Here is a 13,550-nt window from a genome sequence, read left to right as displayed (position 1 = left end):
CTCTATGTTCACACTGTGAAGGATGTGAGGTTAAATTGTGTTTAACGTCGCTCTCAAGATAGTTAGGGCAACGTGAATGTACGCGCGCGCGTGCCTGCGTGCGTGACTGCTTGTTGGTTTGTTGTTTAACGCAGCACTCGGCAATATTCCAGCTATTCCAGCCGTCTGTAAATAATCGAGTATGGACCAGACAATTCAGTGATTAATATCATGAGCATCTATCCAACAATTGGGACCGATGACATGCATCAACCAAGTCAGCGAGCCTGACCACCAAATCCCGTTAGTCGCCTCTTACGACAAGCACAGTCGCCTTTTACGGAAAGCATGGGTTGTTGAAGACCTTGTCTACCCCGGATCTTCACGGGTCGGCTGCCTGTACTAGTCTTGATTACTGCCGGTTGTATAGTGCTAGCGAGGATACCATGCAGCAGTTCAACATAAATACCCCACTCAGACCAAGTTAACTCACTCAGAGCCCACCAGTCCTTGTTTTATCCAGGCAAAGAAATAACAAGTACCATATATTCACATCTTTGGTAGAACGCTGCTGGGGATCGAAGCACCGACCTCCAACTCTCCAGGTAATCGCTCTATCCACTAAACCATATACTAAAAAGGCATTTCTTGTACATAGCTGTTATCATCGCCATAAACAGACACATGACGAGCCACCACTGAACGAGTAACCTGTGTGGTACATCTGTCTCCGGATGGTTAGACGTGTTCGGGACGTGCTTGTAACGACGCAATCAACATGCATTATGTGAATGTTTAATGTTCAACTTTCGAATAGCTGCGTCACTCTCAGTTTCTGAATGAGGGGCAGGGTAGCCTTGTGGTTAAAGCGGTTGCACGTTACGCTGAAGACCTGGGTTCGATTCCCCACATGGGTACAATGTGTTAAACCCATGTATTGTTAGAATTTTGCTAAAAGCGATTGTAAAACCATACTCTCCTTCTCTCATTCTCTCCTGCCTCCTTGGCCGCTTGTCAGTCTATAAAGTCGTGTGCGAACTGGCGACGTTAGCATTGCTGCCCAAACGTATTCGCCAAGTAGAAACTGGTCACACGTCTATGTATGTGTATTATATAGTTTATGTTAATCTCGGTGAACAATTCATCTTGGCTAAATAATCATGTGCTACCCAGATGTTGCATGATAAGAATAAACCAGTTGATATAAGCCCGCTCTGTGTTCATCGAAACTCCGACTTCTAAAGTGTCAGGTTTAGTCATGGAGATTGCAGCGCCTTTTACGTACGCTTCGTAACATCTTGATCCCCAAGGACTGCTGGTCATGAACGGGCACATCACCTGCTGTCTGTTTGTTTGTTTGTTTGTTGTTTTACGCCGCACTCATCGCTATTCCAACTATATGACGGTGGTCTGAAAATAATCGAGTCTGAATCGGACATTCCAGTGATTGACATCATGAGCATCTCTCTACGCAATTGGGATACGATGACATGCATCAAGCAAGTCAGCGATCACGACCACCCGATCCCATGAGTTGCCTCTTACCACAAGAACAGTCGCCATTAACGACAAGCATGAGTTGCTGAAGACCTATTCTAACCCGGATGTTCACGGGTAGACACATAACTTTTGCGATTGTGTAGAGCCTACACGTATGTCAACCACCCCGTGCCCCTCAACGAGTGATTACCTGAGCTAGTAATATGTACAGTTATACAAAGACAATGTGATACCAGCTAACTCAAGTAGATCAAAGAATTCTGGCTCAGATACAGTTATATAGTAAGTGAAAGCACACGTATATCGAGCAGCATATGTCCGGCGATAAAGTGGACGTACCGTTACTACCAAACACACTTCCTCCTAATCATCATGAGGACCTTGTTTTCCGTTTTTTCATCCCTCGTAATCGGAGTCTCGAGTATGTCTCGTGATAATCGATATCAGCATCTGCCATATTCTCATCTTTAGATCCAGAGAAGAAGTTAACATCACTATCATCATGAGTGGTTAATATCTTTTAAAAATGAATATACCAGTTTTCGATGCTAATATTATACTTATAATATTATAAATAAATTGATCATTTTCAATCTGTTTAGTTGTATGAAACGTACGTAAATCTATTGCGAGAGGAAACGCCTCCGTGGTCTAGTGGTGGAGCGTCCGCCCGGAGAGCGGAAGGTCTAGGGTTCGATTCCAGGCCGCGTCATACCCAAAGACGTTAAAAGATGGAACTTATTGTAACCCTGTCTGGCGCTTGACATTAAGGGGCTAAAACAAGGACTGGTCGGCTCGGAGTCAGTATACTGTGTCTGAGTGGGGTATTCATGTTAAACTGCGGCATGGTATCTCAGTGAGCTAGCACTATAAATCGGCATCAGTCCGGACTAGTTCTAACAGCCACACAAACACACACACGTACATGCACGTCGCTATATGAGTGCAATAATGGACACGACGTTAAACCCCATTTCACCTCACCTCCATTGAGAGAGGAACATGTGAGGACTCAGCGCTTGCTGAAGCTACTACTTCAACAAATGATGAACATAATAATAATAATCAGCTAGCGCTAGCGCCTTCTTTCCTATAACAGTGAGATCTCCAACACCCGCATCTTCCATTCATTATATGGTTGCTAAGAATACTGCACAAATCTAAATTCTAAAGACAATTCTGTATTTCTCACCCTGCCTCTGACTACCGTTGTTCCTGGTTCCACTATATTTGGGTCTGACAGCACGGCCTGTGCAGGACTATCTCTTCTCTCTGTGTCACGTTAAAATATGTCACCGGCAATTTGTCCTCCTTTGAAAAGAAATCCCTTTTATTCGGGTTTTAAGTGCGTAGTCTGTTAGGTTCATGTCGTCGCTGTTTTCACACACCTAGAATTTAGTTAAGTACCCCCTGGTGTTGCGAACATATCTGTCCAACAAGCTATCATTCGCGTCAAGCCTGAGCATGGGGGAGAATTAAATGTCTTGTCTAAGATGAGACTCTTGACTATTGAAAACACAGAGAATGATGCAAATGTTTAATATTTGATTGAAGTAATAACACAGTTAATTGATTCCCACGAAAACTATGAATCTGGGAAGTTCCACGATAACGATGAACGATCATTTCTGTCCAAAAATGTTCATTGTTATCTAACAATGATAATCACAATCCTTAAATACGTAACGAGCGTAGCCACCCTGTGCCTGGATGACAGATTCTACCCTTCCCCTCATTCCTCCAGTGAGTCTTCTGATACTATGTTTGTTGTATGAGGCGACTAACGAGATCGGGTGATCAGACTCGCTGACTGAGATGATGCAATTGCGTGGATCGATGCTCATGATATCAATCACTGGATAGTCTGGCCCAGACTCGGTTATTACAGAACGCCGTCATGTAGCTGGAATACTGCTGAGTGTGGCGTTAAACAACAAACAAACACACATTTGACTTGGGCGTTTTGAATTTTCCGGTTTGACGTATGGCTGTTTTGACTTGTTCCCGAGCGTATCAGCAAACCTGTCCCAGCCCACATTGCGTCACTACGTCACACTGTCGCGGGTGGAGAGGCGGTTGTCGGGACACAAGGTAAGTTGGGGTGTTACACTACAGGGAGACAGGGACATGTAGCATTAAATAGTTCCTCAAACTGTAGAGGTCCCTTGTGTTTCAGAAATAATCTCCCACTGTGTGAAACTGGTTAGATTACTCACATCGAGTGCAGGTAATCTACTCTGACCCAGGTCGAAATGGAGTTACTTTCGGTTTAGATTGCGAGACTATACACGTCAACCAGTGTCGATGATTACTCAACAAAACAGATTCCATTGGGCACATGATAGTGGGGTGGGTCATGAAAGTTTGACACAGCTAAACACGGGGATCGCACAAAGGTATCACATCTATATAGAGTTGTGTGGGATACGGAAAAATGACAGTTCTATTTTTTACTTAAAAAATATAAATTTGACCATTATGTAATGTAATTGTTCTTAGTTTTATGGAAACAAAATGAAAAAAGAAAATATATGGAATATATGGAATAGAGCAGCATTTTAGAGCCTTCCCATTGTGAAAAGTCTGAAGAGTATCTAGCAAATGTGTAAGTCTGTAAAGTCTTTAAATAAAGTAGCTCTTACTGTTGATTATGTCAACAATTCATCCTGTTTAAATACGATTTGAGAGTACTATGCAGCTAGACTGATGTCATGAGGCCAACATGCTCGAGAACTGTTTGGGTGTATTCTGTAACATGATACTAACCTAATGACCAGTGTTTCTCTCTCCTGATGGAAATATTTTCTGATAAATATTTATATTTTTAATAAGTCAGTGTCATATTTTGCACTTTAAAAATCAAATTATTTACTGTTAAATTTTCTTTGTATTTGATAGACATTTTCACTAAACAAACATGGGATGTAGAGTGGGGTGCTTCACATTTTTTGCCTAATATTAAACCAATCACTTAAAACTTACAGTATCAGACCCAAACAGTATCAGACCCTGCAAGTGAGTGGAACAGTCTCCCACTTGGACAAACGGTTTCTCCAACTTTCCACATCTTTAAGCGCCGATTACAGACTCACCTTTTCAAGCTTGCCTTCATTCACTACACTGAAACCCTTCTCGTGCGCTTCGTTCATACACTGGTGTGGAGTTATGCGCTACATTTAAGTGGATTATTATTAATAATAATATATGTAATAATTCAATCACAATGTTCACTACATTTTCAACCAATTTTGCAATCGACTATTATTCTGTTAATTGATTCAATTCGATCATTGTATTATTTGTTTTTGTCTAATGAAAGAACAAAATCACTACCGTATTTGACGTAATAAGCGCCCAGCTCAAATAAGCGCCCATGCCGGGATTTGCTCATGTATTGGCAAGTGAACAATCCCAATTAGCACCCCTTCCGATTGATCAATGTACACAAGACCTATTTATTCGCGTATAATACGTATTCGTGTGTTATATGCACCTTCAATTATGGGCAGTTAAATTCTGGTAAAATATATCTGTCGTACTGACTCGTACATCAACATTTCAGGCTGTCATCATAAACCACGAAATTTATCTGTTTTTTTTCCCACCAAAAGTGCCCCCTAGTTCTAGTTTTGAGAGCACCCTGGGCGCTTATTTCGTCAAATAGGGTAGTTAAAAATTGAAATGAAGAGTCAGAGCTGATACATTATAGAAACTGATATTGAAAGACTAGAATTAATATCAGTGACATCAGTGGATATAAAGTTGTTACTGAAATTAGCAGTGACGGTGATGAGAGTGACCTTGAACTTCTAATTGTATGTGCTGCCATTCGAACAATATCAGGGGCAACAGGTGGCTCAGTTACCCGGGCAAGCGCAATTCGCTGTGACGATTGAAGAGTTGTCTCTTTGCCACACAGAAACGTAGAGATTGCGGGTTCGAATCCTGGTTCGCCCCGGTTATGTTTCTAGGTTTGTCAGCAGCATGCCAATGTTCGTGGGTTTCACCAAAGTGGTGAACGTCATGGACATGCGTCACTTCGGGCTTTCCTCCCACATTAAGCTTACACGCCCAGATGTAACTGGAATAATATACACTCCAGCTTGATAACGGTGTAAGAATCTACATCGAAACGTCGCTAAATGCAATAAACAGAAGTTGCTATCAATAAAGTGTTTTCTTTTTTACTCACCAACTTCGAGAATGCCACCCAAACTGTTAACTGAAATACAGTTCAAAGCAGCGTAAACCCCAGCTCACTAACTCATTCACGCACTACGCGTAGGACGGGCAGTACAGAGGAACCCGCGTTACTTTTAACATGTTCAAGTCACTTGTTCAGTGTTGAATATTGAGATGCATGCATTATGTATTGGAGAAAACACGCTCACGAGGTTTTGGTAGACAGAGCATGCTCTGGGGAGATCCCCAGGGCGTGCTCTTTCTACCAAAACCGAGGGAAAGTGTTTTTCCATACTTATAAACCGAAAAAAGAAACTTAAAACAACATTTATCAACATTTTTATGTTTCGAACATACTTTCTATGAACCTTAGGAAACGCGCGTAAAATATCTGTTGCTGGCGTACGCATCTTGAAAAGGACATTCTAAAAACCAGTGAAGCTCATCAATAGCTCTGTAGCCTCGTGGTACACTCACTGGGCTATAGATATGAAGGTTGCGAGTTCGATCCTAGGGAATATAAAAAAAACCCAAAACGTTTGTTATTTGATTTTACATTTCATTACATGTTACAATCTGAACGGAAGCTATATTAATAAAATACCTAGGACATTACAGTCCGTTTGACTCAAAATGAGAACGATGAATTGCAAAATAACTCGAAATCCAGAAAAGTGTATGAAACATCAATACGGTACTTGGCCATGAATACTCTATACCCGCTGGCTGTGTGTGACGCATTTACCCATGTCTCATCTAAGAAGATGGGCTCATATCCTTCTTCACGTTTCTGCTTGATGGGACGAAGGTAATGATTTCGGAGACGAACAATGACAGACCGTTCACACAACACAGACCTATTTTCTCCAGTTATCTTTTTGTATTTGTAACCAAATGTATGCAACAGCTGCCATATTTTGTACTTTGTAACACGTAAATCATGGTCAGTTTCAAGGTGTTTCTTCAAAATTCTGAGGGACAGGTACTTATTTTCTGAGTGCAGTTTGACAATGGCACGTCTGACTTGATCCCTCTGAAAACTGTCTAATTTATCAACCTTGAGTGGTTTTGACATGTTCCCTACCTCCTTGGCCTGACTATTTGTATCTGGTCGACTAACAACATTTTTAAGTTTCTGAGGGGACATACCAAGAGCTTTTGAAGCTCGTTTCAAGAATGTATCAATTGCATAAAAAGGCTTTGCTCTTTCTGCTTCACTTCTAAAGAAATCATACACATTCAACATCAACTGTTTAACATCTGCGGAGTAGCGCATCTTGTCATTGAATGAACACGGTCACTTTGTAGCACGTGCAGACCGTGCTTGCGCTGTTCCTTCCACACATTTCTATACAAAATTACATGATAGTTTCTTAAAGAACTTCATCCGTCATGGGTCTTAAATTAAACAAAATTCAGATATTGTTGGGTATAGAGTATTCATGGTCAAGTACCGTATTGATGTTTCATACACTTTTCTGGATTTCGAGTTATTTTGCAATTCATCGTTCTCATTTTGAGTCAAACGGACTGTATATAAAATCCCTGGGATATTATATAAAATCCCAGGGACATTACAACGTCCCTGTTTATGGGATTTAACCCGACTGGAAAGTAAAACCTCACAATCGGTCTTAATGCCTATAGAAAGAAATCTCTTATTCCCAATGAATAGGTTTATAATTTTGGTCACTGCTGTCAATAGCTATATTGTCATTACTATCAGATATTCAGTATTTCCAAAGCTGCACGTCACACAATACAAAATGTATTAATATTCAATTACCAGTCCCTTAAAATACATGAATGCTTTTAAACATCATCTGTTCCTTTGTTTCAGATGGCTGCCGCCAGAAAGCTGGAGACTCTGAATGAGAACTTCTTGACCTGTTCCATATGTACGGAGGGATACAAAGACCCCTGTACTCTGACCTGTGGACACACCTTCTGTAAGGGCTGCCTGGGGAAATTCCTAAAGACCAGACAAGACGCCATTGGAGCCAAGTCTATCCCGTGTCCCTACTGTCGTCAGATGACCCGAGTTCCCAGGCCTGACAGACCAGTGGAGGAGTGGGTGAAACAGATCAAGCCCAGTTTCCTCATACAGGGACTTCTGGACACGTTTGGCTCTGAGAAAGTAACTGATGAAGGTGAGAATCCGTTAAAATGGCAACAGATACTGGCCTCGCAAATTTTGAAATGCTGTACATAGTTTACTTAAGTTAGTTACATAAGTTCATTCATTCCTTGTTGTCGTCTGAACTAATGCAAAGAAAATTTTCAAATTGAATTATCAAAATATTGCGGACTGATGACCAATTCATGTTATGTTTAACTATTGTAAGCATTCCTGCTTTTGTTCTCAGCATATTATATGGAGTGAACAATGTTGCAGATGGCAGTGAGAAGCTATGTGCATCCTGTACACAACTGGGAGACAGAACGGAGGCTACTTCACTCTGCCAAGACTGTGACGTCATTCTATGTACCAGGTGTTCAATTATACACACGTCAGTACCAGTGTCCTGCCATCATGTGATTCAGGAACTTGGTGAAGATGTCAAGGCGACAGGGAAAGGAAAGATTCTTTGTAAGGAGCACAATGAGCTGGTGAATTTCTGCTGTAAAGATTGCAACACATCCATCTGTCAGACGTGCTGTATCATATCCCACAGGAAGTGTGAGTCTGTGGTTACAATGAAGTCGATGATGTCCGAGATGAGGTCTGCCTTGGAAGACAACAAAGACAAGATATGCAGACAGTTCGAGAGAACAAGGCTGGATGTAATGGATCATCAACAACAGACTGAGCGGATCAATCTGCAGAAGGCAACCACAGAGTTAGAGATCAAGCAGGTGACACAGGAAGCCATGGACGTGATTAAACAGAAGGAGAAACAGCTGCTGGAGGAGCTGAATGAGATGACAGAGAAGCAGTCTGGACAACTGAGGGGGCGGATAAAGTCAGGGGAAATAGACATGCAGATGTATCAACAACACATTGAGTACATCACCCAGGTGTTGAAGTCTGGGCGTGAGACGGAGATGTTTGACATGTACCAGATGTGTCAGTCAGGAACTATCGAGGCAGTGGTGAAGGCAGATGTCAGTCTTAAAACTGATGTGCTGGAATCCCAAATCAGATTTGTGAAGCAGTATGACGCATTGAAATACGACAAGGATATCATACTTGGTAGAATTAAACACTTGACAAATGACACTGTGTGTCAGCTTGTCTTACGTGATGCGATTGATATTAGAATACATGGTGATAAGGAAACACCTGATCCCGCTGATGTCACAGTCCTGGTTGTGCACGGTGTAGAGACACTGGTGGTTACCGATTATAATAATCACAGTTTGAAATCCTTCTACACTAAAAAGGACAAACCACAACACAGTAAACTAGATTTCTCAAGTGCTCCACACTCTGTGACGAGGCTGAGGGACAACCAGGTGGCTGTATCATTCTTTTCACACAATGAGATTGTAATAGTACGGGTGACCCCTGACCTTGTATTACAGACACGTGTCACAACAAAGAAGAAGTACACATGCCTAATAGCCTTGGGTCCTACAACATTAGCAGCAGGTTGTGAGGATCTTTCCTGTGTTGATATCCTGGATGTATCGGGGAGAGTGATGAGGTCACTCAGTAGATTCAAGTCTGGGAAGAACCTGATATGTAACCCAAGCTTCCTCTGTCCTACAGACAGGGGCAACATCCTTGTGTCAGATGCTGGCTCACACTCTGTCTACTGTATCACACCAGAGGGAGATACTGTGTTCACCTACACCCCTACAGGAGAGAGGGGACTGGGAAGCACACAAGGTATCACAACTACCAGCACAGGACACATCCTGGTGGCAGACTACCCGACACACAAGGTGATACTACTGACACCAGCAGGGGAGTTTGTCAGGGACTTGCTGACGTCACAGGATGGACTACATGATCCTTATGGCATCTGTCATGATGGAAATACGGTGTATGTGTGCACAGAACGTAATCAGATACTGGCGTTTCAGTGGATCTGATAATGCTTCCTCACACTACAGAAAACAGTACATAAATAGTTGTTTTGTTCCCTGCTCAAAGTGGATATCTGGCTGGACGTTTCTGTATTTAGTGATTGACTGTATTTTTCGGTTCATTGAGGCGTGAATCGAAAAAAAGATATGCAAACGGTATGCATCCGCGTAGACGGAGTACACAGGCAATCCTTGTAATTAAATTCGACACAAAAAACATGTTTGATCATTAACAATTATATAAATCAAATCTGTCAAATATGACGAGATTGATAAAGGTTCCCGGCGCAGGAATACATGATGTGGCGTGACATAAATTTGGTGATTATTAATGGCGTGATACACCATGTTGCATTGTATTTAAACTAAGCGTTGAGCATGTCAATTGCCGATTTAAACTGTTTCTCCCGAACAATGACAATGGCCCTCCTGATGTCACTCAAGTGTCTTTTCAAGGCATACCAAGCGGTTTGATGGTGTTTTTGTGATATCCTGCAGCCTGAGATTGCATCTTGTCGGCCCTCTGGTCTTCATATTTGGGTACAGAATTTACGAAGTTTTCCTTCGAGTTTCTCGGGGTTAGTGATGAGTGTACAGTTGCCCCATCAGTTTCGATCACCCAATCTTAGATATAATATATAAGATGTCCCAGCTAGATTTCTGTGTTTTAGCCTATGTACAGATCTATGATCACAGATAGTTACGAAAAAATCCTGTATCATGAGGGAGACTTACATTAACGGGGCGGTCGGGTAGCCTTGTGGTTAAAGCGTTCGCTCCTCACGCCAAGGACCCGTGTTCGATTCCCCACATGGGTACTATGTCTGAAGCCCATTACTGGTGTCCCCCGCCATGATATTGCTGAAATATTGCTAAAAGCAGCGTAAAACCATACACACTCCCTCACTTGAATTAACGATGAATAAAAGATATGAAATAGGCCAAATCTACTGTATTCTTTCTAAACGAAATGCATTGATTGAAATCTGGTTGGAACTGCAGTCGTAGACGACGAAATATGGCTCCCGAAGTAGAATGTAGTCATTGTCACAGTGTGGTTTTTATTTTTTTGTAACATTTTGGAACATTGGGTTTACCTTGAAACATTTTTACCTCCCATTTGGTATTTCTCTTTGAAGTCGTGGCTTGTCTGCAATCATCTGGTTGTTGCAAGTCCGTATTCGATAATTTTTTGATTGACTCTAGAGGGTGCTAGTGTAACAGAGATTAATTTAGGGATATTATATCGTGTACGTGAATGTGTAATTAATCATTTTAATCTTATTTCAGGTTTGAGTGATCTGGCAGACGATGATTGGTTTATACATATATCAGTTGCAATTAGTTGTCAGTCCGTCTGTCCCTTGCTTTTATGTTTACTGCACAGTTCTGTGTCACAGGGCTGGTCACATTCAAGGTATAAGGGTATTTGGGTTGATCTATTTTCATGTCATTGTCTTTGGTGTCGTAGTTATAGCCCAGGCCTAGCTTCTCGCTTGATTGGTCCTGTTTCAAATATACATGTCATCCGCCATGTTACTGACTAGCCACACTATCACTGCATGAGGATTGTACACCAGCTTGAATATTGTACAACTCAAAGGTTAGTTATTATACATTTTAGTTGTTATATAAATTGTTGATTGAAGTCTAATATAAATCATTGCATGAAATAGATTTAAATATGTTCATGATCAACCGAGTGTAAATATATATACATAATCTGCCATTTAACCTGTATGAATGTGCGTATGGTTTGTTTTCTGTTTAATCTGGTCAATATGCTGTCTTGTAATTATTGTTTTGTAACTGTATACTGTATGATGAAAGAATGATATACCATCCATCCTGTATTGTTGGTAATAATGTCGAATTTCACAGTGGTGGACACAATTGTGTATATTTGTTTCAGTAAGTATAATGGTATCCCTTTTATATATAATCTAGTTGTCAAGAAATACATTTTATCAATGTATTATCCCTTATATAAGATTCCTGTACGTGTTAGCTGCTTCCCCCCCCCCCCCCCCCCCCCCCGTGTCGGGCAGGTAGGTTTCTTTGACTCTATAGTCTTTTTCATTATTATGCCCTGTTTTTATTATAGTCTTCATGTCAACAGACATGGTGTTCATTACAAATGAACATGTGATCATTTAAAGTCGCTTGTGTGATGTATTTATTGTGTTATACGTGTATATGATTATTGATATGCGTATTTTTGTACCTAGTTCATCATGATGAAATGTTCACCACGTGTGATCTGATTTTATGTATATTTTTTGTTTATTGTCATGACACTACCCTGGAATAGACTGACAGTACCTCACAACCCGTAGCCTGTGGCTTATGTACATAACACCCTGACACTACTATCTCATGGCCGCAACACTAGCGTAAGAGTTTTATTTTGTAACGCCATTGCAGTTTCTTGAATTGCAGTTTTGGGAGTTCCGGGACAAAACATGGCATTTTCTCCAGGTTACAACCCAAATACAAACTTTGATTCGCCTTATCCAAACTTCCGTAATTGAAGTCAGTCATATCGTTGCTTTGTAACCACGATGACGCACTGGACTGCGCACGGTAAATACGGTAACTACGGAAACAAGACAAGACATTAATATCTGTAAAACTTTATTTTTTGAGTAAACTCTTTTTTACATTGAATCGTGTGATTTGTATTTTGTTGTTGGTATGTTTGATACCGATAACTAGCACAAGAATGTTCCTGGGCCTGATAACTGCTTGATACGACAGGTGAGCAGAAGGGGAATCCCCTCCTCTGTAATTTGGATTCCCAAAGATTCTGTCGTCACAAAAGTCGTCACAACAATAAGTTGTCTTCATAATCACATGCATGGTGCTTGCTGTGCATTGCTGAGCACAGTATTGTTTCAAGTAGTTCATTGAAAGTAATGTATGATTTGTACCGTTTCATGCGGCGGTTTTCGGTTTTGCGTGAATAATTGCTTTGACAGTTTTTTTAACTTCCAGCAGGGATTATAGTCCCCTATATGGTCTTTGCTTCTGGATACAAAGGAAATCAACAGGTTGGTCTGTAGTTTGCAATTATTTTTCTTAAAGATAATACAGTTGCATGACATCTTCACGATGTTTGGGTTGAACATAGTAACATTCTTCTAAACATACTTCAAATCTAAACTGTTAGCAATCACAACACAAATCCAGTTAACCAAATGGAACCATAGACAAGAATGAGTGAGTGAGTTGGGTTCAACACCGTTTTGAATAGTATTCCGTGTCAGCTTGATGTGGGAGGAAACCCCGAAGAGATGCAGATCTGAGCCGTTCACCACTTGGGTAAAACCACCGAGCACGGGTTTTGTGCTGACAACAAAATCGTGGCAAACACTGTCATAGGTTTCTGGCGTGCCCAAGGGACACAAGTCTGCATAGCGAATAACAGCGCCTTAGGCGCTCTTGACCCCGTACACAACTGTAAGAAACAAAGATGTTTTAGATGAGATATGTATTGCTAACATTCCATGAAGAAACAGTTGCAATATTACACTATGACAAACGACAAAATACATGCACAATAAACGACAATTAAAAATCAAAGGTACATTCAACATACAAAGGAGGTACATTATAACAATTCTATTTCCAAACAAGTGTATTATAATGATATGGAAACAATATGAGAATTGAGCAATACTATGGTAATGTTGTACATATAAGGAATTTGTTTGTAATTGTTGAAATGATAACAGATCTTGGAAGTTGTTTCTGGATAACTGTTGGTAAAATCATTAAGGACTGTTCTTTTTAACAGAGTGTAACACATTCTTTATCATGATTGAGGATTGTTTGTGATTCTCTTTCTTGGTTGTATT

At 40.8% G+C, this 13,550-nt stretch overlaps 1 protein-coding gene across 1 annotated transcript; it reads left to right on the top strand.

Annotated features, from left to right (window-relative positions):
* The first annotated feature begins 3,528 nt into the window (after positions 1-3,528).
* Positions 3,529-11,715, top strand: LOC139442229 (E3 ubiquitin-protein ligase TRIM56-like). The gene is made up of 3 exons (XM_071223010.1): positions 3,529-3,570; positions 7,502-7,811; positions 8,057-11,715. Exons 2-3 carry the CDS (start codon positions 7,502-7,504, stop codon positions 9,697-9,699), a joined length of 1,953 nt encoding a protein of 650 aa, XP_071079111.1. The 5' UTR covers positions 3,529-3,570; the 3' UTR covers positions 9,700-11,715.
* The last annotated feature ends 1,835 nt before the right edge of the window (positions 11,716-13,550 follow it).

This window comes from Haliotis cracherodii, unplaced genomic scaffold, assembly GCF_022045235.1.
Source record: "Haliotis cracherodii isolate W230 unplaced genomic scaffold, xgHalCrac1.p SCAF_5, whole genome shotgun sequence".
In the NCBI taxonomy this organism is placed as follows: Eukaryota; Metazoa; Mollusca; class Gastropoda; order Lepetellida; family Haliotidae; genus Haliotis; species Haliotis cracherodii.
The sequence above is the reverse complement of the archived record's forward strand: the minus strand, read 5'-3'. Positions and strand labels throughout refer to the sequence as shown.

Bases quoted from the DNA above. Each gene is read 5' to 3' on its own strand.
- LOC139442229 (XM_071223010.1), top strand. From the start codon at position 7,502: ATGGCTGCCGCCAGAAAGCTGGAGACTCTGAATGAGAACTTCTTGACC. The intron at 7,812-8,056 runs GTGAGAATCCGT...ACAATGTTGCAG, and splicing joins TGAGAAAGTAACTGATGAAG to ATGGCAGTGAGAAGCTATGT.